Source organism: Cavia porcellus, unplaced genomic scaffold (genome assembly GCF_034190915.1).
Source record: "Cavia porcellus strain 051 isolate PalLab524CR breed Dunkin Hartley unplaced genomic scaffold, mCavPor4.1 scaffold_13, whole genome shotgun sequence".
Taxonomy (NCBI): domain Eukaryota; kingdom Metazoa; phylum Chordata; class Mammalia; order Rodentia; family Caviidae; genus Cavia; species Cavia porcellus.
Window position 1 is genome coordinate 59265645 of NW_026947496.1, and position 23535 is coordinate 59289179.

Sequence of the window (23535 nt, forward strand, 5' to 3'; positions counted from 1 at the left end):
ACTATTTAATCTATCATAACCTGATACAAGACTTCAAAGCAAGATAAAAGGAAACCAACAATAGCTACCATGATGCCTCTTGCTATCTTCAAAATAACTTCCTATACCAACAGGCACAATAAAATAAAACAAAACAGAACAGATGAAAATCAATCAAAACAAAACAGTGAAAGCAATACAGAACTTCAAAACAAGGTAGTAATAGTGCCTACCATAACGCATCTTGTTATCTTCAAAGTAGCTGCTTATTCCATCAGACATAATAAAATCAAACAAAACAAAATAGAATAAAATCAATCAAAAGAAAACAAGTAAAGCAATATAGGGTTTCAAAACAAGATAATGGAAATCAATAATGACTACCATAATACATTTGGTTATTTTTGAAATAGTTTTCCAAGCCATCAAATATGGTAAAATCAAACAAAACCAAACAGAATAAAACCAAGCTAAACAGAACAATGAAAACAATACAGGGTTTCAAAACAGGATATAAATTACAAGGGCCACTGTTGTCCCCCTCTAGACATCTCCTCCCCTTTCACCTTCACAACATCTATTGTGCATTTGGGATTCCACTAACTCCTTTAGTTTTTTATACTAGGGAGAGAACACGATGTTCATCCAAATGATTCTGAATGCTTTCTACATGACCATGATCTCAAGTAGTATCCATTTACCTATAAGAGCCTTGAGGTTATCTTTCTTTATAGCTGAGTAGCTTTTCTATTGTATAGAAATGCCATGTCTTTCTTATCCATTCTGCAGTTAATGGGTAAGCTACTACTACATTTTTCTGATTCCCTGTCTCATAGAACGTTGTCTTCTCTCCTTTGATTTTTAGTCTATGAATTTCCTTTTGAGTTAAATGTGTTTCTTGAATAAAGCATATTGATGGATCTTGTCTCCTAATTCATTCTGTCTGGGTTTCTCTTTATTGGTAAACTGAGGCTCTCTACATTAATGGTTATGACCAGCATGCACTGGCTCATCTCTGCCATGCTATTTTCCTGCTGTTGGCTGCCTACTTTTCCTCTCCATTCAGTTGTCTGCCCCTCTTTGTGATTCCCCTCTGCCACTGTATTTGGAACTGTGGTCTTTTTTATCTCTCTATAGAATATCCTTCAGTATTCTTTCTAGGGTTGGCTTGGTGGTCATGAATTCCTTCAGTTATTTTTTTTTGTCATGGAAGTATCTTGTTTCTCCATTCATTTTGAAAGATAGTTTTACAGGATACATCAATCTGGGTTGGAAGTTGTTTTGTTCCAGGGCTTGAAATACTTCATTGCAAGCTCTTCTTGCCTTGATGGCTTATTTTGAGAAGTCTGATGTAATTCTGATGGGTTTTCCTTTATAGATGATCTGTTTCTCTTCCCTAACAGCTTTTAATAATCTGTTCTTGTGTTGAATTTCTGAAATCTTGATTATTACATGTCTTTAGATATGTTTTGGGTATGGCTAGCTGGAGTTCTATATGCCTCACTTATTGTGTATTTCATCCTTTTTCCATGTTTGGTAAGTTTTCTGTTATTACTTAACAGAAATATAATTTTAATTTTATTTGTGTTGACCCATGTTTTTTCATTTACACCTATTATTCTTAAGTTATTTTGCTTTGTGTCATCTTGCAGTTGTTGAATTATTTCCTGGCTCATTATTTTTACGAGATTTTCCTTTCATGATCACAAGCTACGTACCTGTCTTCAAGATCTGAAAGTCTATCTTCGGTTTCTTCCAAGTGGTTTTGCCCACTTTCAGTGGAATTATTAATTTCCTGGATATCTCTTCGAATCTGTTTCATGCATTATACATCTTTCTTATATTGTTCACTCATGGTTTCCCTCAATTTCCTATGCTCCTCTATTTTTTATCTCTGACTTCTTTAGAGATGCTTATCAATTCTTTTATGTTTTTCATTTCTTCTTTTGCCTCAGATAGTATTTCTGCTCTAATCTCCTTCATGGCCTCATGAAGTTATCTCTTTATTCAGTTGCCATCCCTTCAGAAACTGCAGGTATGCAACTCCTGATCTCATCCATTTTTTCATCTCCTGGACTTGCTCTGCTTAGGTTGAAGTTCAGGGACTATCTTGTTTCTTCTTGACATTTTCTTCAGTTCTTCCAAATAAGTGGACAGTTGGGTCCCAGGCACTTCCTGCAATGACTACAATTTCTCCAGAGAATGACTGATAGCTTCTCCTGAATTCTCCTGGCCAGTGCTGTCTATGGGTATCCAATGGGTATCCATTGGTGGTCACTGGGTGTACAGGTGGCTGCTTTTTTTCCTGCTTGTGCTGACCACTTGGGGCAGAAGCATCAGGAGGGCTGCTGGAGTACACCCAGGGTCAGGGCCAGCTGCTGCCTCCTTATCAAGCTGGTTCCCTGAGGGCAGCATCTTCAGATTGCTGTTGGAGTGAGCCTCCCTTTGCCATTTCTTAAGGTTATTTAGAAAGATAGATTGCAGTTCAAAGCCCAGTTCTATTCATACTTAGTTGTTATCTCAGTAAATTCTTTAACTTGCCTGGTTCTTAGATTTCCATTTTGGTGAAGAGTACTTGTCTTTTCCACAGGGTTGTATGAGGTTCCAGTGACACAGCCAGTGTGGAAGAATAACTGATCTGCATACAACCCACTACCACTGGATACATTTATTGCTGACATCCTATGCTTTAAGCAATATGACATTTGCTCATATGTAAATCTGGCATTCAGATGAATAACCAAAATTTTAACCATAGAAAGGCAAGGTGATACAGAGTAAACTCATCTCAGCAAGACAGTCTGAGGCAATGGAGGAATCAATTCTGTGTCTGTTAGGCTTTATTATCAATATTTTTTATTTCATTGGAGATTTACTTAACAAATAAACTGACAGAAATCAAAAGTCCTAAATTCATCTCTTTTGTCCAGTGACTGCTGGGTACTTATTCAAAGATCATTCCCTGAATTTTAATAAGAAACGTTAACCCACAGAGCAGACAGCTCAGTGTTGTTCTCTGACAGCATTAACCACAATGTCAGAACCTCACCAAGCTTAGTCTTAATGGACATACAAACTCTAAACAAAGATAGAAATGCAGAGAAGAAATTCTTTCCTTTACTGAAAAAATAATAATGGGATACATAAGTGATTTACATCATTTCTCCCCAATTTCCTAAAAAACATGAAAATAAAATTAAATTAGATACATGTCAGACAAATTGTCAACAGAAATAAAAATAACCATTTTAAACATCCTCTGTTTGCTAGGTAGTTGAGCAGACACTTTACATGTCTCAAAACATTAAAAAAAATGTTTTCCTCATTCTGATTATTTCTGAAGTACGTACTTGTCATAGGATACATGATTACATTGGTCACACTTTTCTCTGTGTAATCTCAAAGAGCTAATGACAAATGCATTTCGGAATCTACAGTCAAGCTCACTGAATTGTAAAAATACTATCCGTTGGCAATTGGTTTCAGAATGTGATCATTTCCTACAGGCTTGAAATAAGAAGACAATTGTGCTCTTTGAAACCAATTTTATTACCTCTCCTCACTTATCCCAAGTGTATATTTTTTAACAGATCTATCAAACCCTAGATTCTATGTGCTTTATTCTGACTAATGGTGTCATTAAATGCTGCCTGGACCTATATACCCAGCAGATGTGTGTGTTTCGTGGGACCAGGTGAACCCATTAGGTTCCATGAAATTTGATGCAATTTTTGAATAAGTGATTCTTATTTCATTCCTCCAACCCAAAATATAGATCAGAAACCACTTTTGTCTACTTGGCATGACAGTACTTCAAGATTTGCTCCAAGAACATAATATTCCACTGTTGATAATGCGGAGGGGAAAGCTGTGAAGATGGCTGGGGAAATGGAGAGATAGAGAAGTTAAGATGAGGGCTAAGGAAATGTGGGAGAAATGGAAGAAATGTGACCAAGAAGGGAAAAGAGAGAAGGCATAGTTACTATACAACTCACTTCATCTTTCTGTTTTTCCAATGTAAAAAGATACACCTAGGAAGAACTGCTGCAAAGCTCATGCATGGTGTCAGACACAGAAAAGAAACAAAGTAAGATTTAGCTTGCCTTCAGCATTCTTCCGGAGCACCCATGTGAACAAAGCAATTTTTTTGGTATGGAGCCCAATATTTACCAACTATTATATTTTATTTATTTTTACTTTTTATTTTAAAACTAAAAGAAAATAAAAATGTGACACAGAATTTCAAAACAAAATAATAGAAGATTGACAATGGTTAACCAATTGCATAGTTATCTTCAAAGTAGTTGCTCAGATTACAAGTTATAGGCATGCAAAAAATAAAATAATTAAAAAAAAAGAAAGAGCAAGGTCCTGAGTTCAATTCCTGGTACCACAAAAAAAAAAAAAAAAAAAAAAAGTTATAGGCATGAAAAATCATCAGACAATGAAAGTACAAAACCTCTCTTTTTGATGAACTAAGTAATCTCTGTTAGTTCATCAAAAAGAGAGGTTTTGTACTTTCATTGTCTGATGATTTTTCATGCCTATAACTTTTGTGGTACCAGGGATTGAACTCAGGACCTTGTGCTTGCCAAGCAGGTGTTTATGCCACTGAGCTAAATTCCCAGGCCTTATTTTATCTCTGAAGTCTTTTCACTACTATCTTACCTGTGGAGCATCATCCAATTAAGATCCAGCTGCCTAAATATAAAATAACTGACTATATGATTCTCTCTCCCTGTTTGATGCTTCTCTAGATATTTTACAAAAACAACTTGTAAGTCATTACTTCTCCTTTCCTGGTTACTAGTCCTCCCAAGTGCTCAATCTTAGTAATAAGAAAACCTCCTCACACATGCCCTTCCATTGCAGCATTAGCCACCATGCTGCAACTGAAAAGTAGGCTTCTCTACCACTTCCTCCTGCTTGCAGAGCCTCCTAATGGAACAAGCAAATAAACCTAATTTTATTTTGTATCACCAGCTACTTAATATAATAGTGCTTAGTACATCAGGTAGCATGCATATCAAGTAGGCAAATGAACCATATGTTCCCATGTTTAAGGAAGACTGACAGTCTGCATAATTCCAGGCTTATTACAACCTTCCTTCTGGGCTGCCTCTTTATAATAAAATTTTAAATTGTTCATACTCAACTCCTGAGAGCCTTGTTAAGGTGAGCCTTTCCAAGGGAATACATGTTGAAGATGTCAAGAGCCATGTTATTCTCTTGCGTGTGTCACAGGAAGATGTAACAAGCTAAAATTCTGTGTGTGCCCCTGTCAGGCTTGTTCTTGTTTTTCTCTCTTGGCATCTAATCTTTCTTTCTTTATCCTTGTTGGTCTCCACCAGTGTGGTCGACTAACTCTTTTACACAATTCATAAAGAATGACCTGTGTGCCATGGGCTGAAAAAGCTCCAGCTCATTACCAGAATAAAGCTTGCCTTTAAACCTGAGTTGCAGTATAACTGCTGCAGGTCCCGATTTCAGATATTTACCTATGGCTTTAAAACAAGTTTCATGAGTTTCACAAAATGAGTAACATAAATTCCTATGCAGTATCCTACAACAGACAGTGGATAAACTTCATTTTAGAGGTGCCAGGCAATCAGTGGCTATATCAGTTTGTTTTGAATGTGTGCATCCTAAATTGTCTTAGGAGACCTGCAGACCCCAAACCTATGTCCAAGATTTTGATTTAGTAGTTTTGGAATAGGTCAGAGGAATCTGCAGTTTTGTAAGTTCGCTACTTCAGCCCTCAGAGAATCTGAGGCTGTTGAGAATCTGAGAATCTGAGGAGAAGTGCTGGGTTGGTGTGTCCACAATCTTCCTTCCCATCAGAACATTTTCTACCTGTGCTGAAAGTTCAAGCCTTCATCTTATTTCACTGTTGATGAGATGTAACATTCTCTGCTCCTTTACTTTTTGAAAATATGACTATAACTGGACCTACAGCAGTGTCAGCTTACAGTTGATGCTTGCTTCTATTTCAAAAATGGCATTTATTTTCTCCAAATTTATGTAAATATTCAAGGAGAATAACATAGTCAGAAAAGGCCAATTATTAACACAATTTATACAAATGACTTTTTGTCTTTGACTCTTTAGAAGAAGTTAATACTTGGTATGACTAATGTGTGAACTTTGTACATGCTACCTGATGTACTAAGCACTATTATATCACTAAAAAAGAAAATCATTATTATATTCACACTCTATTCTTAATTCTAGTGAACAAATAGAGATAAATAAAAATAAATAAATAGAAATATAATTTCTCCTTCATACAGTAGAACTGAATCAAAAACTGGAAATAGTGTGGATATTAATATATTCAAAATGAGCAGGGCGTGGTCAGAGCACTTTGTTAGTTACTGACAGTAATATTCTAATTTCCTTGTCCTTTTAAAATGTAATTTGAATTTTTTTCCAAGTGGAATTTGATAAGAATACATTTTATGTAATAAAAATTAGACCATCTCATCTAATGTTCTAGAGAGAAGCATTGTTCCACACAGTGTGCTCTGCATGTCTTACCCTCGAGTAGTTCATGTGTCTCCAGAATTCATGAGATCATAGCTTATGCACTGTTTATTTAAGAGAAAATGTGAATTTCCAAATATGACTTCACATTTTTCACTTATTTATAAGCACAGTGGCAAACCAATTTGACAGACCTTGTGCAAGAGTCTGGTTTATGATTGGAAGGGACTCAGAGTCCCTTTGGGGAGGCAGAAAGGTCCACAATTTTTGTGCAGCGGAGCATGAACCACACTGGTGTTTGAAGATCATTCACTAATTTGGCTCACAGAAGTCCAGCCCTCATCATGTTGGAAGTATGTGAGGTGCCACTTGAGAGTGATTAGTAATTTTTCCAACCTTAGGAAAAGTGAGGAGTCAGAGATTGATTATGTGCATTTTTATTCTACACTGCTTGTGTCAGATTGTAGACACTTTAAAGTTAGATGTACACGTTCCTCCTCTAAGACGATATATATTTTCCTTAAGATTCCTCTATGTACAAGTAAAGGAAACTCAGATCATTTTGTAAGTCACCTAACAGTTGACTCTGACTGTATGAGGAATTCTTGGTTGTAAATTTTCATTTTACCTCTGATTACATTAACCAATACAGCTGGAAATCTATTTTTTTCATGCTTGTCTCTGAGTTTTACTGTAGAACAACAACAATGATGGTAATAATGTCTATTAGCGCATGTCATGGACATATTAGTGTAGACACAATTTGGTAGATCTTTCATGCAATTTTTATAGAATATGTGAGAGGTATTTATCCATGTGTTTAGAAGGATAAAATTAAGGTTTACCAGAGTTATGCATTACATCCAGGGTCATGCAACCTGTAAGTCATAGAAAATTTCAATTCCAGGAAGTTCTGACTCCCCAAGACAGCAGAGGGGAGATGGAGAGGAAAAGTATACCAGTCAGTGCTTACTAGAGAAAGATTTAATGCAAAATATGCAAATATATACAAATTTACAAGATTGCCTTACAATGGAGAGCCACAGACTTGGATGTAGAAAAGTGCAAAAGGTCTGCCTGTTTACTAGAAATTGAAGGATCCCGTCAAAGGCTTGGAGTTCAGTAAAGTGTTCTGTGAAAGTCCGTATCAGGAGGCTGAAAGTCTGCAATGGAAGGCTGAAAGGTGGTTGTTTGAGGCTGAAGAGTATATTCTATAAACCAGGAGACCACATCTAAGGTGAAGGTGGAGACTGGAGCTCACAAAGTGATATTTCTTTCTTCATTTCCCTTTTATACTGTTGTGGATTTGGACCAAGCCAGGTAGAAGACATGCAGCACTGGCGCATTTGGAGGGCAAATGCCTTCCAAAGCTTTATCTAAGCTGGCAAGCTGATGGAAATCTCAGTTCCAAATCATCATCTCCATCTTGGGGTTATTTAAGCACTTACATATGTTGTTAACTGGAAATACAACAGGCTAGCAAGAAGTACATGAAAGGCTGATAACAGGACTTTCTATACTTGGTTACATATTATCTAGCCATATGTTGATAGGCAGATTTGTCTTAGGAAAGTTAATTTTTTTAATCCTATATCAGGGAGGTCAGGGCCAGGGTGAGCAGAAAGAATCAATCACAGTCACCAAGCTGAGCTGTCTATGAGGTAACCCCTTGAAACCTTGAAATGGGCTACAGCTGAGGCCACTGAGGCAGGCAGAGTTTAAGCAACTGGCAAATAGTTTATTGTGGACTGGGTGTGGTCAGACCAAAGGCAAAAAGCCTACTGGCCCTAAGCAGGATGTGAGGGCATGCTTCTGTAGGGGAATTTAGGTTAGGGGAGAGAGACATTGCTGAGGAGGGGGTACAAAATTTTGGATGTTTAAGTAGGGAGTTTAAGGCTAGGTGATGGGGTAGTGTTGGGTACAGCGGATGCTGGCAGGCACAGCATGTCTTTTGTTTTTCATGGAATCAGCTCTCTGCAGGTTGAGCTGCATGGGGGCAGCTGCTGACTTCCTGTTGAGTGCCATGCGTCTCTAGTTATGAATAACATCTTTGGGAAGCATTTTTTCTCCTAGTTGGGAAGAGGTCTAGCTCAGAGACTAGAAAATAGCAAAGTGCACTTTTGTCTGAGTTACATTTACCTTACATGCTGCAGCTAGTGTTGGAATGCCGAGGCTAGCAGAGTTTTGCCACTCTCTAAGTATGAGAACAGGCTGCACTGCCTTTCTTGTTCTTGAATATGGCAGCAGACATAAATTTTAAAACTCTCTTACCAATGCCATTCTGGGGATAATCCTCCCTAGGTTGGGTCTTCCACATCCAGAACAATGCCCAGTTTGGTTGGGCATTTCTTACTCAAGTTGACACAGTCATTTAACTGTCACAGAGAGGGGTGATCAATTTCCGATTATAGTATCCTTTTGTAGAACCACAAGCATACCTTCAAACTGTATTTTTTGTCTCAAGTTAGATCAAAATGCTTCAGAAAACAGTGGTTATGTAATCAAAACAACATTTTAAAAATCACTTAAAATGTAAAATAAATCTCTGTGTTGTCCAAATACTGATAGCAAGAGCTTTACTGATTCAAATCAATAAAATAAGTAAAATGTGCTTTTTAGTGACTTAGCATTCTGCTTCAGAGGGACTAAGTATTGGATTAGATTTTTAATTAAACATCGATGAAATGTTTGATAGCATATACATGTAGATATGTAAATTAAATGCACATTGATGAACTTTGTCAGCTCCATATGGGAATAGAGCTGGATGTAAGCAACTCTTCTGAAGACAACAACATGCAATATTACCAACATTGTTAAATTCCTATCATCTTGTGTGCAAAGCCTTTATTATTGTTGTTTTATTTTGTTTTTGCTGTTCTTTTAGTTATTGTTTGTATGTCTCTCATTTTTATGTTTATTATTTCTCTTTTAAATAAAATTTAATAAAAGGGATGGATCTGGGTAGGAAATTAGAAGCGTGTTAGGCTTAGCAGACCTGCAGTCACATCTAAGGTGGTGGCCTACTCTCAGACACTTTTATAAGACTAATTTCTAGACTCCTAAGAACACAGAAAAGTTTTAACCAAAGCTGATCTATAATAGGAAATTTCTCTCCATATATTATTTTCAAAGCCATGTTCAAGATAACAGGAAGTAATCATTTACTAGATACGTATTATCTGAAGTCATCAGATTATAGAAAGCTCACTGAAAAAAAAAATAGCACCCACTATTTTTCTGGCCCAACTCTCACTTTTGATACCAAAGGGAAACTAAGAACCTTATGGATGAACCATTACTACTTTCACTGTATTTGAATTTATCTCTGCAAACTTTGAGGCAGATATAACTTGACATTGGTAAAATTTCATAACTATGAAAAGTCACATTGTTATGGATTACATCTAAATGTCCCTCCAAAGCCTCATACATTTATAGAGGTGGCTGTATTTGGGTATAATAGTGTGGATTGAAGAGTTGTGAATCAGAATCCGGAGTGTGATGAGCACATTAGTCCACTGATTGGTTAGCGTTGCTCTGACAGTGGATAATGGCAAGCCCTGGGAGTGGGTGGCACCATCCAAAAGACTCATAGCTGGACGTGACAAAGAGAAAGAAAGGCTTACTGTTTGCTGCCTCCTACCTGCTCTACCATAGACTCATTTTCCTCAGTCATGCCACCCTGCCTTGGAGCCAGGCAACTATAGCCCGAAACCTCTACAAACTCAGAGCCAAAACAAACCTTGACTCTTCTGACTTGTTCAGCAACCATGAAAGTAACTGGCATACATAATAGGCTCATCACAAATGTAATGAAAGCAAAGCCATCCTGTCCCCCACCCCACTCCTTAGTTTTCAGGCTTCTCCAAACCATTTGTATAACCTCTCTCCCTCATTGAATTTTCATTCCATTATCTTAGCTATTTGGGGGAACAAACTCTTTTTTTTCCCTTAATTTCATTTAAACTACTATAGTGCTGTGTTCAGAAGCCTTTTGTCCTTTGCCAACTTAATAATTCTCCATTTTTTCTTTGAATTTAGTTGGGCTGTAAGGCATTTTAGCATATGGATCTATATTAACTCCCCTTCATGTTTTCTCAGGCATTCCAAATGGAGACACTTCCTCATCTTCCCTTCTTTACTGAACAGCTGAGTGTTCCTCTTAGGCCTATTTCACTGGATGAATTTAGCTAAGCTTTCCATCTGATGCTGTTTTGTTAATGTTAAATTACATTTCCTTAACATGTTACGGCAGTCAGCCTTTGCAGTCATTCTTTGGCATGCCATCGGAATTAAGACGCATCATGACACCAAATAATATTATTTAGCAACTGCTGTTACCTACCATCTCTTAATTTGTGTCATAATTCAGGCAACTCTGAATCTGTGTTTGTGTTCTTTGTCAGCCACTACAAAGCTGACACTTGAATCATTTGTGTATGTTAAGCAAGGAGGCATATTTTCATGAACACTGAAGTCTGAATATTTGTTATTTTGTTTCCTCTTTGGAGTTTAATGAAGTTGAACCAAAAACCTAACTTTGAATCATACAATTTTTCACACCAGTAATTACACATTAGAGATAAATTAAACTGTAGAAAGGAGAAAATCTAAAAAGTCAGACACTGGCAGCAGTAGCATCTTTATTTCTATTTAAATTAAAATACGTTGATGTCAATTTTTAATCTCTACATAACACATCTAAACAACACTTTGCTAATTAAAGGCTGTCAGTTAGATGTATAAAGACCCTCAAATCATCTTTGAATAATTATTTCATGCAAGTATATATTTAATGTTTAAAATATATATTTCTCCTGTCTGTTAAAAATGACTTTTTAAAAAGTTACAGGACGGGTAATTTAAAGGTCTCAGGGATTTCTTTTTCTAATAGACACCTTAGCAAACTCCACTTCATAAGAAAAGTTGGATTTTGTGTTTTTTTGTGCCACTAAATTGCAATGCTTCTTTATGGATTTTTGTAGATTTTATTTTTTATTTCCTTTTCTTTTCTTTTTCCACTGCTTTAGCTATCCATATAAATTAATCACACTGTGCCTGATGTAACTCAATACACAGGCTTATAAAAATACTATGATTTTTTTCTGACACTGTGACAGAGACTAAGAAAATATAAGAAATACTATCAGCAAAATTTTTGTGAATCAGTTTAATATTAAGAGTCACATAACAAACTTGATATTATCATAGTAGTTAAAAAATTTTATTATGTCTTATACTGTAATCTTTGTTTTGCTGAACAAAAATGTATACAGTAAAATCTATCCTACATACTCAAGTTGTATTCTGGCAAACTGAATGTATTTCTTTGTCACAACCCTCATACCATTCTCTATATTATTGAAAAACTAATACTAAATTCCATATCAATTAAACACTCCCTTTAAAACTAACGTTTTTAAGTAGTCATTATTTGACTAAGTGACAGCTGTTAGCTTACTGAACTTATTGATAATTGTATTAAATATACAGTCAGGCTAGGAAAAGGAAACTAAACATTTAAGAGTAAATATAACTAGAATTTACTTTTATTAAGTGCCTGTTAAGTTTAGATTGTGGAATATACAACTCAATATAAAAATAGATACTATTTTGGGGTGTTCACTATCATCTAGCTATTATTTGTATATAAACATATAAATAAATGGTGTCTAGAAGGTATTTCTTATAGGACTTCCCTCAAATTTCAATAACTGAAAATTCTCAAGTCTTTTATATAAAATAGAGTACTATACACATGTAAACAACACACATCATCCCAGGTATTGTAGATCATCTCTAGTTTACTTTTAATATCAAATTCAATGTAAATGGTATGCTATGATATTCTATAGGGAATAATGACAAGTCTATATGTTACAAGCTGAAAATTGTTTTCCTAATGCTTTTGATATGCAGTAAATTAACCTGTGAATAAAGAACTGATTAGAAATAAAAAATATGTGATTAATTTTATCTATAGGATTATTTTTCATTTAATTCTGAAAGCAAATGTATGTTGTTATTAATACTCCTATCCATACTCTACATATAATTGACATAGAAATTAAGAAAAATTTCCCTAAATGCCCTGGCCAAAGGAGAAGTCAAGCTCACATCCAAAGCAATCTGAATTTAGAGGTCTTCTAACCTTTATATCATCTGCCAATTTTTTTTCTACTTTTAGTTTTTCCAGTATATTTGGAAAGCAATGACTGTGTAAATAAAATTAAAAATATAAACTAACATGGTGATCCAGCTGTTTCAGTGGAACAATGCACTGGCTCTAGTCCAATGCACTGGACTAGAACTGTGGTTAAGTTACTTATGGAATTCTCTGCTTATTATTTTAGCTGTGTGGAAGAAATATGGTCTCCACTATTTCTGGGAAATGAGAACAGTGTGAACTGGAGTGATTAAGGGAAAGGATATGTTAAAGAATGCTATATATCAGAGTGTGGCCCCTTTAGTAAAAGGCACAATTTACTTTTTATCCAAGTTTGACTCTGGGGCAGCAGGAATGAGACAGGAAGAGAACAACAATGGAACATCTTGCCTTATCACACTGAGCTGTCTCACAACCAGCCATAGAAACCCACAGCTAGTCAGTGGCATCCAGACTGTGACAACATCCACTGTCTCTAGACAGACTAAACAGAAAAACTACTTGAGAACTGTGTGGGAAAGCAATAAAAAGGTATTTGTCTGCCTGAGTAGCCTTTTGCTTGTAGGGTTACATAATCTGGACCAATGATAGCCAATAGAACAAAGAGAGCTCCAGAGATTCTTAGATGTGTTGAAGCAACTGTAATAACTTTAGGAGAAAGAGATAGGTTAAACAAGCAGACTCAAAGACTCTTCTGGGTGCAAGAGAAAGAGATTCTAGGCTTTTGTCATGCAATTTGTGTGGAAAATTACACTGGAGTAAAGATTTGCAAATTATGGACATTTGTTTCCCCTTTGGAATCTGATCAGTTTTTGTATGTGTATGTATTCTTCTCCAAAGTCAGAAAAAAATAAAGAAATGAATATAGTATTCATCTATAAATTTTCCTTATGATTCTGGCACATCTCTTTTTATTTAGATCTAACTAAGGATTGCAAGTATGTCGTGTTTTGCTATAGTTGACCTGTACCATGAGTACAGACAGATTAGATTTATTTCCTTTAGCTCTTTTCTCTCTGCTCTAGAGACAGCATTTTAGTTTATCTCTTTCAATTTTCCTCATTTTTTTTCTTTACAGATTATCTTATAAGGGATGATAAATTAAGTTTTCATAATTCATTGATTAAATCTTTAACCTCGGTCTAGCCAGAAGTGTCAGATAATCTTGCTATGTAATTGTCACACATGTCATTTAAAGTTATTGACAGGAAGAACTGGAAAGAGAAACCTTTATTTTTATGTAAAGAAGCAAGCCTTGATTTACTTATTTGTAGATAATCATGTCAGTCATTTTTGTATCTTGTTAAATAAGGAATTTTAAAAAGAGAGCTTATTAATTGACAGTTTGGTTAGCATAGATATTATACCTTAGCTATGATACTCAGGTACAATGATTATTAAAATGCAAAAGCAATATTTGATATAAAATCGATTCCAGTGGGACATTTTACTTAAAACCCAATTTTGAAGAGTAAAAATTTATACATACTTTTCTACTTCTTCTCTAACTCATTTCAATCCAATTTACTTTACATTTTCTAAACTTCAGTAAAATTAGACAGTCAATTAAAATCTCACGGTCTACAGTATTATCTTTAGACAGAACTGGAAGCAATACTCCAGTTAATAATCTCACTACAAAAATAGCAGCCTTGCTCCAGTTTCAGCAATAAGAAATTATTTGTCCAATGTCCTGATTTTTCATAGTTTAAGAAATTTAGCTATTGCCAATCTTCTATGTTCTTAAATATTGTGACAGGCAATGGCTGATATCAAACAAAAAGACAGAGACTTCCCCATTTTCTTTTCATATGTTGGAAGCTACATATGGATATTAAAGATTGGATATAGTCAATTAATTGTAGCTATAAAGCACATGTGAATGTTAGTCTTTATTTTTACATTGTATAATGAACAGAGTTTATATTACATGCTATCACAGGTGTGGGAGAGAACTCCAGTGACTCCTTTTGAATCCAAAACAATTGCTGTGACTTTAATTACTTGGAGACTCATTTCCTTATACTGATATGTGAAAGGTTGGTTAGGGTATTTCCTTCTCTCTTCAACTGGCTCTGAGCATTGCAAATAAGACTAGCTGAGGTGCTATTATACAAAGTCTATAGCCATCAGACAGTTCTATTTCCTGGCATGGTGCTCTCCACAACAGGATTGAGCTGGTGAGATGTTAGAGCAAACAGCTCTGGGAATGTCAACTGGGTATGAGCCTTAAGATAACAGGCTATGACTCCCCAGGGCACAAGAATTTACATGTCAAAAACTGAAGGGATAGCCCTCCAAAACAATACCAGTATTACCTTAATTGATTTATGTAAATTGATCCTTCTGCATATATTTATCTCTGCAAATTATAGAGATGCCATTCTTACACCTGGCCAGCCAACTCAAGTTACTCAGTAATCGCAGACATCCTCACTATCACTCATCCCTGAGCCACCCCGCTTGCTTCACAAGATAATAAATGCTGGGAGAAGCCGAGGATCATGTCTGCATGTCCTCACAAGGATTGGACTTGGGACCCTTTGGCTGCCCTTAACATGGAACATGTCTTGGCATCTTTACTCTCACTGTGGGTTGGATTGATAGTGGTAGATTGGAATTAACTCGCTAGGATTTCAATAGCATCTCAATGGGATTACAAACTTTTTGGATTGTGAGGAAAACTAGAAAGAGAATTACAATACTTGGATGACTGAACTCAATATTTGGATTTACAATTACAGGCACCACAGAGAAGTAAGGGTTAAACCATTCCAAATTAGTGTTTATGTGGTTCCCTAGAGTAACACATGTGGCAGGTGAAGGAGTCCTACAAGTTAATTTATATAATATTCTGCCTTGAAGTGTTTATTCTTGATAGTCCATCAGGCAAAAGATGAAGTGCATAGTAGACGGGGTATCTATTATTTGTGTTTTCTCTTTATGCTACCTACCTGCCTGACAGAAGACTGATAATGTTGCAGTTCAATCATTCTGTAAAGCTTGACTTTAACATAACGGTTAATCTTGAAATGTTTGTATGTGTTGTTGACTTAATTTTATACAAGCTGTATTTTCTAAAGCCACTCAGATCTATTCAGTGTCATGCAATTATCAGACACAGCCTGTTGTTCTGAATTTTTACCTTGAAATTAGAGGAACAATAAAGCACAATCCAAATGCTCATGATTAATTTTTCAATCAATTGAATGGTCATATGAAAATCACACTTTTACAGAACTTTTTAAACATTTATAATTTAATAATCTAAATAAAATACTAAGCTTTGACAATTTGAGGGCTTTTTTTTCAATTCACTTATGTTAATAGTTGAAATAGCATAATTAAATGAACATTTGAGAATGAAGTCTTGAGAGGAAGAGTGTTAGTCTTGATCTGTGAAATGATTATGGAGGAACAAGAATGAAACATACAGATACCATAATCAAATTCCAAAAATCGGTGACACTAAACCAAGGATAGTCCACAGATTATGTAGATAACCATAGGTTATATAAAGCCACGAAGCACAGTGCTGACTTTAGCCAGATTTAAGTATTTTAAGATAGTGGACACTAGCAACAAACAATATGAGATTTGGAAATAGTAGTTTCACTATAGAGAAACACAAAGGCCCAAGTATTAATATCAGAAAAGAAAAAGGATTGGGCTAATCCAGTGCCTAGAATTAGTTAATTTTGCCTTCACAAAAACCATGCTATTATTCCTCAGTAAAAAGTATACCAAGCAAGGTGTGTTGGTGCACTCCTGTAATTTCAACATTCAGAAGGCTGAAGCAAGGGTACTGCTGTAAGTCTGAGAACATCCTTGGCTACAAAATGAGCCCAATGCCAACCTGAGGTGCACATAAGCGCTGTCTTGGGGTGGGGCGGGATGGAAAACAACACCTAGAACACTGGATTAGAAAGGCAATCCACCAAAAACACAGAAAAGACATTGCATAAATTCAATGAAATAGAACTGGGAACTTTCTTGCTGGCCTAAGATTCCTTTCAAAAAATCTGACACTATAGTTCTGTCCTTGCTGTCACATATGACAGCATTTTATGCTTCTTATTGGCTTACTAGCGTATGTATATTACATCTTCTTAAGTAACAATAGTCAAACATTGAAAAAGAACCAGTGCAATCTCATTGATTACTGAAGTATTAAAACATTGAACTGATGGAGGCTGAAAACAGAATAGTTATTACCAGAGATGGGGACAATAAAAAAGGAGTTATCAAGGATTGAGATAGGTCAGTCAGTTAGGGGAATTATTAATCTTTAGATGGGAGAATTAAGTTCTGGTGTTCTGTTGGCAGAGGGTAAATACACTAAACATTAATATATTTTAAGTTGTATGTTAAAATATTAATATCTCAAAATATAAGAGAATTTAAGTGTATCTAGCATAAAAGAATGAGAAAATTTTTAAAGTGATAGATATGCCCTGATTTGGTCACTACCCAATGTATACATACATTAAATCATCGCTTTATAAATATGTTTAAATATTGTGTCAACCAAAAATTATATAACAAAATTATGATATACATATTTCAGACTTCTTTGTTCAAGCTATGACAAAAACATTTCTTCCCATTTGTGTTACTGATATTCCTCACGGAACTATAGAGGTGCTTGTAATATTATTTTATTTTATTTTAATTTTAATAAGAATTTAAAAGGTCAGTTCATTTAAAATTACCTATTAATTTCAACCAACAGGTCAGACAGAGTGTTAAGCATTTTACACCACTGATACCTTTTAATCTTTATGTCCTTGGGACACAAGTAATATTAGTATACCCATGCCACACATGAGAAATCTGAAGATTTGGCCTGCTAATTATCATGGTTCTGATCACACAAATAATAAAGTTGAGGGTTAAGATTCAGTTTGATTCCAAAACCCATGTTCTTGCCTATTCTGCTAACACCATAATTGCATAAGAAAAGAAAACCAATCTACAGTGTTTACACTGTCATCATTATTACATGTCAAAAAAATTAACAATGGGATACAGTAGTAATCCTGTCTTCACAAATTCAAAGAGGTGAAGAACCTTGAAGAACCCCACACGTGCATGCACACATAAATGTCTTATCCCTTTTCAAGGAGCTACTGGACTCTCTCAAGGCTGGATTAAGAGCCTACAATCTTAACAGTCAGTGTATGCACATAGACCTTTGCACATCATACACACACAAACACACACACATGTACGCACGCACACAAAGCATTTTATGCTCATCTTCATAACAGTAGCTTTTGACTATGTTCTGGAAATTTAAAGTGCAAGAATATCTGATAAAATAGTACTTCCTGGTCTAAAGAGAAAGATATAGGATCCTGTTTCTATACGGCCTAGTGGGTACCTTCATTCACTTATTGCTCCTCTCCAGACCTGTTTCCTGATTTGTAAAATGCAAAAGATAAGATACCAAACTCAGAATTCCACCTTAAGGATTTTAAGAATTAAGAATTTAATGATTAACTTATTAGAGAACATGTGCAGAATTCCTTCCCCGTAGTAGCTCATAACCTCCTTAAATTTAGGCCAATGCATTTAATGATGTTTATGTTCAAAAAATCAATCTTGGGGTTTTCCTTCCTTGATCATAGACTATGTAGATGTTTGCTTTAGAACACTTTGGAGTTTTAAAGAAAATATAAAAACATTCTATGAAAGATCACAGCTTCTTAGATAGATATCACAACTTTGTGAACTATGCATTTCTAAAAACAAGAAGGAAAATTTCAGAGTAACTGATTACTATGAGATGCTTATTTTTCTCTTGTCTCAGCTTCCCAAATGTGGGAACAAATTATTGTTTGTAATTTACTGAATACTAAACTATTTTCATCTTACTGCTTGTGTTTTGTTTGCTCCATTTGTTCATGTCTTAGCATGTTTAAAGGGTACAGGTTACTTTATATAGTGTTCTTCAACTAAGATCTATCTGATGTTTCATCATCACTTTTACATTTCCAGGAGAAATGCCACATAAATGATACTGTTTATTCTCACAGTGTCATTGTGTTCCATCACTTGTGATGTCAACCTGTAGTTAAAACAGTGTCTATCCAATGTAGAGTTAAAAAGAGCATGATGATGTCAAAACCTATGGGACAAAATGAAAGTAGGTCTAAGAGGAAAGGTGATGCCTATATAAGCATACATACAAATAATAGAATGATCTTAAATAAATAATTTAATGATACATCTCAAGGTCCTAGAAAAACAGGACCAATCCAAATCTGAAACTAATATAAAGAAAGAAACCACATAAATAACAACAGAAATTAACAAAACTGAGACAAAAATTTCAAAGGATCGATCAATGAACCAAACATTTGGTTCTTTGAAAGAAGATGAAGGGGATTTCAGGGGTAGGGGAGACAGGAAAGACAAAAGAAGAAGGTAATATAAAAATAATATCAACATGTAATCTATATGTATAATATATATATATATATATATATATATATATATATATATAAATTCCTCATAAGTGTACTAATATAAATTGCAATATACTAATAAAAAGAGTAATCTTAGGGCTGGGAATTTAGTTCAATGGTGTAAACACTTACTTGGCAAGCACAAGGTCAAGAGTTCAATCCCAGTACAAAATAAAATAAAAAGCCAAAAACAGAAAACAATAAGCATAAAAGAATTAATTTTATCTTGTCTGTGAATCCTTTATCTTTCCACTTCTCTTTGGTTCTTTGGGATGGGATATCTAATAAGTGTAGCCCTTTGGCCATATAACCATATTGCATGGTTTCTTTGACCCTCTACGACTGCAAACTTTCATCCTAATTCAGAATTCTGCTGTTTAGTCACTGAAAGTGCTAAATAAGACAAGGCTTACAAAGCCACAGACTAAACAATGTGAAAATTAACATGTATGTTATCAAAGCCAAGTTTAGTTTTCAACAATTTGACTTTTCAAAATACACAGGAAATAATTACCTTCTTATGCATTTATCAAGCAGATATTATAGTATCAAGTACAACCAAAACTAAATAATGGTAAGTCAAGTTATAGTAGAATAATTATAATAAATTAATATATATATATATATATATATATATATATATATATCCATGGTCTAGTAATGTTTTAAGGTGAAAATAATCAGCTATGATTTGTTAATATTAAATAACTTGCATTAATTGTATTTTTTTCTTAGAGTGTTTCTCTCAGAGGATGGAAGCCTCAAGATACATAATGTGACCAGATCAGATGCTGGCCCGTATACATGTGTAGCCACAAATCAATTTGGCAATGCAAAGAATACTGGCAGTCTCATTGTAAAAGGTAGTTTATTTTCTACATTTGTGGTTCATGTGATGAAAAATTAGTATCATGATACCTGTTAATAGTATAAAACTTATGTCAGAGAGTATGTGTAAAATATTTGGTTTTATAAGTTATTTAAAAGTTCCATTACCATTGCCATATTTGTTAACAGGGCACCACTAGGATTCCATGGTAGATATTAATGCTCTGACAACTGAAAATGCTTTTGGCATATAATTTGGCAGAGATAAAACCTACACTTGAGATATAAGGATGCTTGTAGATGTATTAGTAGATGGCGCCATGGACACTTTGATAAAGTTACTGAATAATATACTTTTGGTTGAATGTCTTTGAGAAGTTGTCATTTTGTATGCAATGTGTATATATACAGTGCCTCATCTTCCGAACTTTATTGTTCACAGTTTTGGGAAAGATAGCTGCATTTTTGTTTGTGTAAGGAAGATGGCTGTGATTGGGTTTGTCATCCAATGTGGAATTTGCAAACAGAAGCAAAATTTTGCAAAACACTTTTGTTGTATAAACCATATTGTTTATATTATATATAATATATATTACATATATATTAGATTTTAGAAAAGATATATTATGAGCATGGGTATCAACTGCATAACCAGTTCTTTATTTGTTTATATCCAAGTACATAGGGATGGAAACACAGTCTCTTGCAGTGACTCTTATCAATCATTTATTTTCTAAAGGCAAAGCATTGAAATTACAGTGTCTATAGGAGTTATTATTGTATTCCCTTCAGAGTAAACAAACTCGTGTAATTTGGAATGGTAAAACTGCCTATTCTATTTTTAAGACTTTTAAGTTAGCATCAATCCAATTGTACCTACATTTATCACCAAGGGACATAATTAGCATTGGAATTGTCTGTGCTCCATTTTTGTTACTTTACTTTATTGAATCTCTGCTCATAAAACTAGTATGATTACTGAAAGTCATGTCACTTCTATCATTTTTTTGCCTCCCAGATGATAAAAGTACCTGTCTTAATAAAGTTGGTTGAGTGGCTAATTAGACCCAAATGACTAAATTTAGCATTGATGCTTCCTTATCTTTTCTATTAAAAATAAATATATTCAATAAAAAGTAGTTAGCTTCTAGGCTTCAACTATTATTTAAACTGTTTCATGGAAAATAAATAGCCATCTTTATCCCTGGAAGATACTTCTGCCAAACATGTCTCAAGCATATTACATTATTTTGAAAATTCTCTGAAATGCTCTGGGGAATTTTGACTAATAAAATTTGATGTGTCAAAATTCAAGCAGTATGACACATTTTGAAAAAAAAATTCTCTTCTTAAGATTGTATTGTCATCATTTTTTAGGACAGAAGCAGGCTTAGAATTTCATAATGTATTGTATGGTTATATTCAATAACAGGATACTTCTCAAGTAATTCTTGCAATACTCATTTACACGAGTGTGAATCTTTTACATTTGAAGAAACAACATGTCTAAAATAGAATGGAAGAAAATTTATTACAGTACTTAAAATTGGGATGCAGGTAGTACACATTTACATACAGCAACAACTTAAGATATGGTAGAGGATCAGAAGTCATGGTAATTAAGTATTTCAAGCATGGAAAATTCCAGGAGCATTAAAATATGAAATAGGAAAGACAACAGAAATCATTGGTAGAAATATATTCTTTAAAAGATAATTTGTATAGAATCGTGGTTACTTATTCCCGTATTATCAGAATGCCATACAACTGTTTTGTTGCTAAAATATTGTACTGAGCATCTCTTCACTCTGAGAACCAAAAATAAAACTCTAAAAAGTTGTTGAATAGACTGAACTGAATTAAGTGTTCCTTCCTCAAATGCTTCATAATTCTTTGACATCATATTACTCAGTGTCTACTAATAATTAGTGGATAAAATGCAGAAGACTTAGTAAATATTACCAGAAAACTAGAAGCAGTTAAACTATGCTTTTCAGTTAAACTATACATTTCAGACATGGTAATTTGCCACATTTTCTTGAGACAACTTACTTTTGCATGAAGTGGAAATTAATTGGTTAGCATTTTAGGATATTTCATATGATAACCCACAAGATTTCATTTTAGCATTCCCTGACAAAATTGAAACAAGATACCTCAATCTGGATTGTTGAGCATCTTCATATATTCTCCTTCTGCTGTAGTGATTTTTATTTTCAACTAAATTATATAATTTACCTTTGCATTATGTTTATTATTATTTGCTATCTTCCCTTCCCTACCAGAATTGATCCATAAGCAGTACAGGAATTTTGGTCTGCTTTAATCAATAGTGAACCACAGCTCCTGGAATACTGTCAAAAACTATATGCAACCAATAAGTACTGATTAAATACATGAATAATTACACTCCTTAACTTACCAGCATAATTTCCATCCTGCCTTCTTTGCTCTGCCATCTAACATTTTCAAATGTTCAGCATTTAAGCTTCTTGAAATAGTTTGGCAAAAAATAAAAATAAATTATGTAAGAAAAATCATTTTTTTAAGTGCCTCTACTTTCTCAATTCTAAGTTTTCATATTATACACTTCTAATAGATACCAAACTTCTTACACTGGTAGGGAGGTAAATCTGAAACTACATGAACATTCTAAAGACTTCCAAAGCAGAACTCCTTGTTCTGTTATTTATGCCACATCAGAGAATAATTTACATGTGCCAAAGGGTACTTGTTAGTATAAGTAATGTCAATGTGCATGATATAAAGCTATTTTCACTCATTCATATTTAAACAGAGAAAGGAAATTTATAATGGTTATATTTTACCCTCACAAAATACACAATCTTATTTAAAGATTTTGGAGACTTTTGCTTCAATGCCAATGTCAAGAGCCACCGTACACAATATAAACAGGAATGTACTTAGTTATACATACATAAATAGGATAACTGTTGTTATGTACAATAAGAATAAAAAGATTTATAGAAACTGCTTTATTATTTATATTAAGTTTTGTGTCTGTTTTGTACAAACTCTTAATTACACTATCTAATTCTCTTTCATGCTGAAATGCTAAAAATATTGCTGTCAAGGAAATATTATTTTATAACCTCAAATCTGGGGCCTTTATCCAGGAAAGAATTACGTAGTGTGTATTGATTCAGACAATTCTTTGTTTTTCAGATTGCCTGGTATCTGCCATCTAACATTTTCAAGTGTTCAGCATGATTGTCTTTTTTTCTGGCATAATGTTCACATGATTGTCATTATGGAAACTAATTTTTGCTTTTCAAAACAAAGTCAACCTATAGTGACCAAAACAGTAATAGAGTGATAGGGAGCAAATGTCGAATTTCAAGAAAGCTGATAAAGCCGTCATCTCTTTTGAATTTACTTATCAACATCAGTCATTCAAGAAATATTGTTGTTAGATAATGTGTAAAAAGATAACAGTTACAAGAGTGAGATATTTACCGGCTTAGTTTTTAGCTGATATGGCTTATCTGTGCTAAGAGGATTTTGAAGTTATCTGCACTGCATGTCTACATCACTAATGCAGCAGGATAAGGCAATTTTCCATTCAGACACTGCAAGTGCAATTAG

General features: G+C 34.4%; 1 protein-coding gene across 1 annotated transcript in view; it reads left to right on the plus strand.

The window, feature by feature from the left end:
• Positions 1-23535, plus strand: part of Cntn6 (contactin 6) — a 312209-nt gene that overhangs the window by 244608 nt on the left and 44066 nt on the right. The window contains exon 12 of the mRNA XM_063260270.1: positions 19837-19964. Within this exon, the coding sequence (XP_063116340.1) occupies positions 19837-19964 (128 nt within the window). The remainder of the gene's footprint in view (positions 1-19836; positions 19965-23535) is intronic.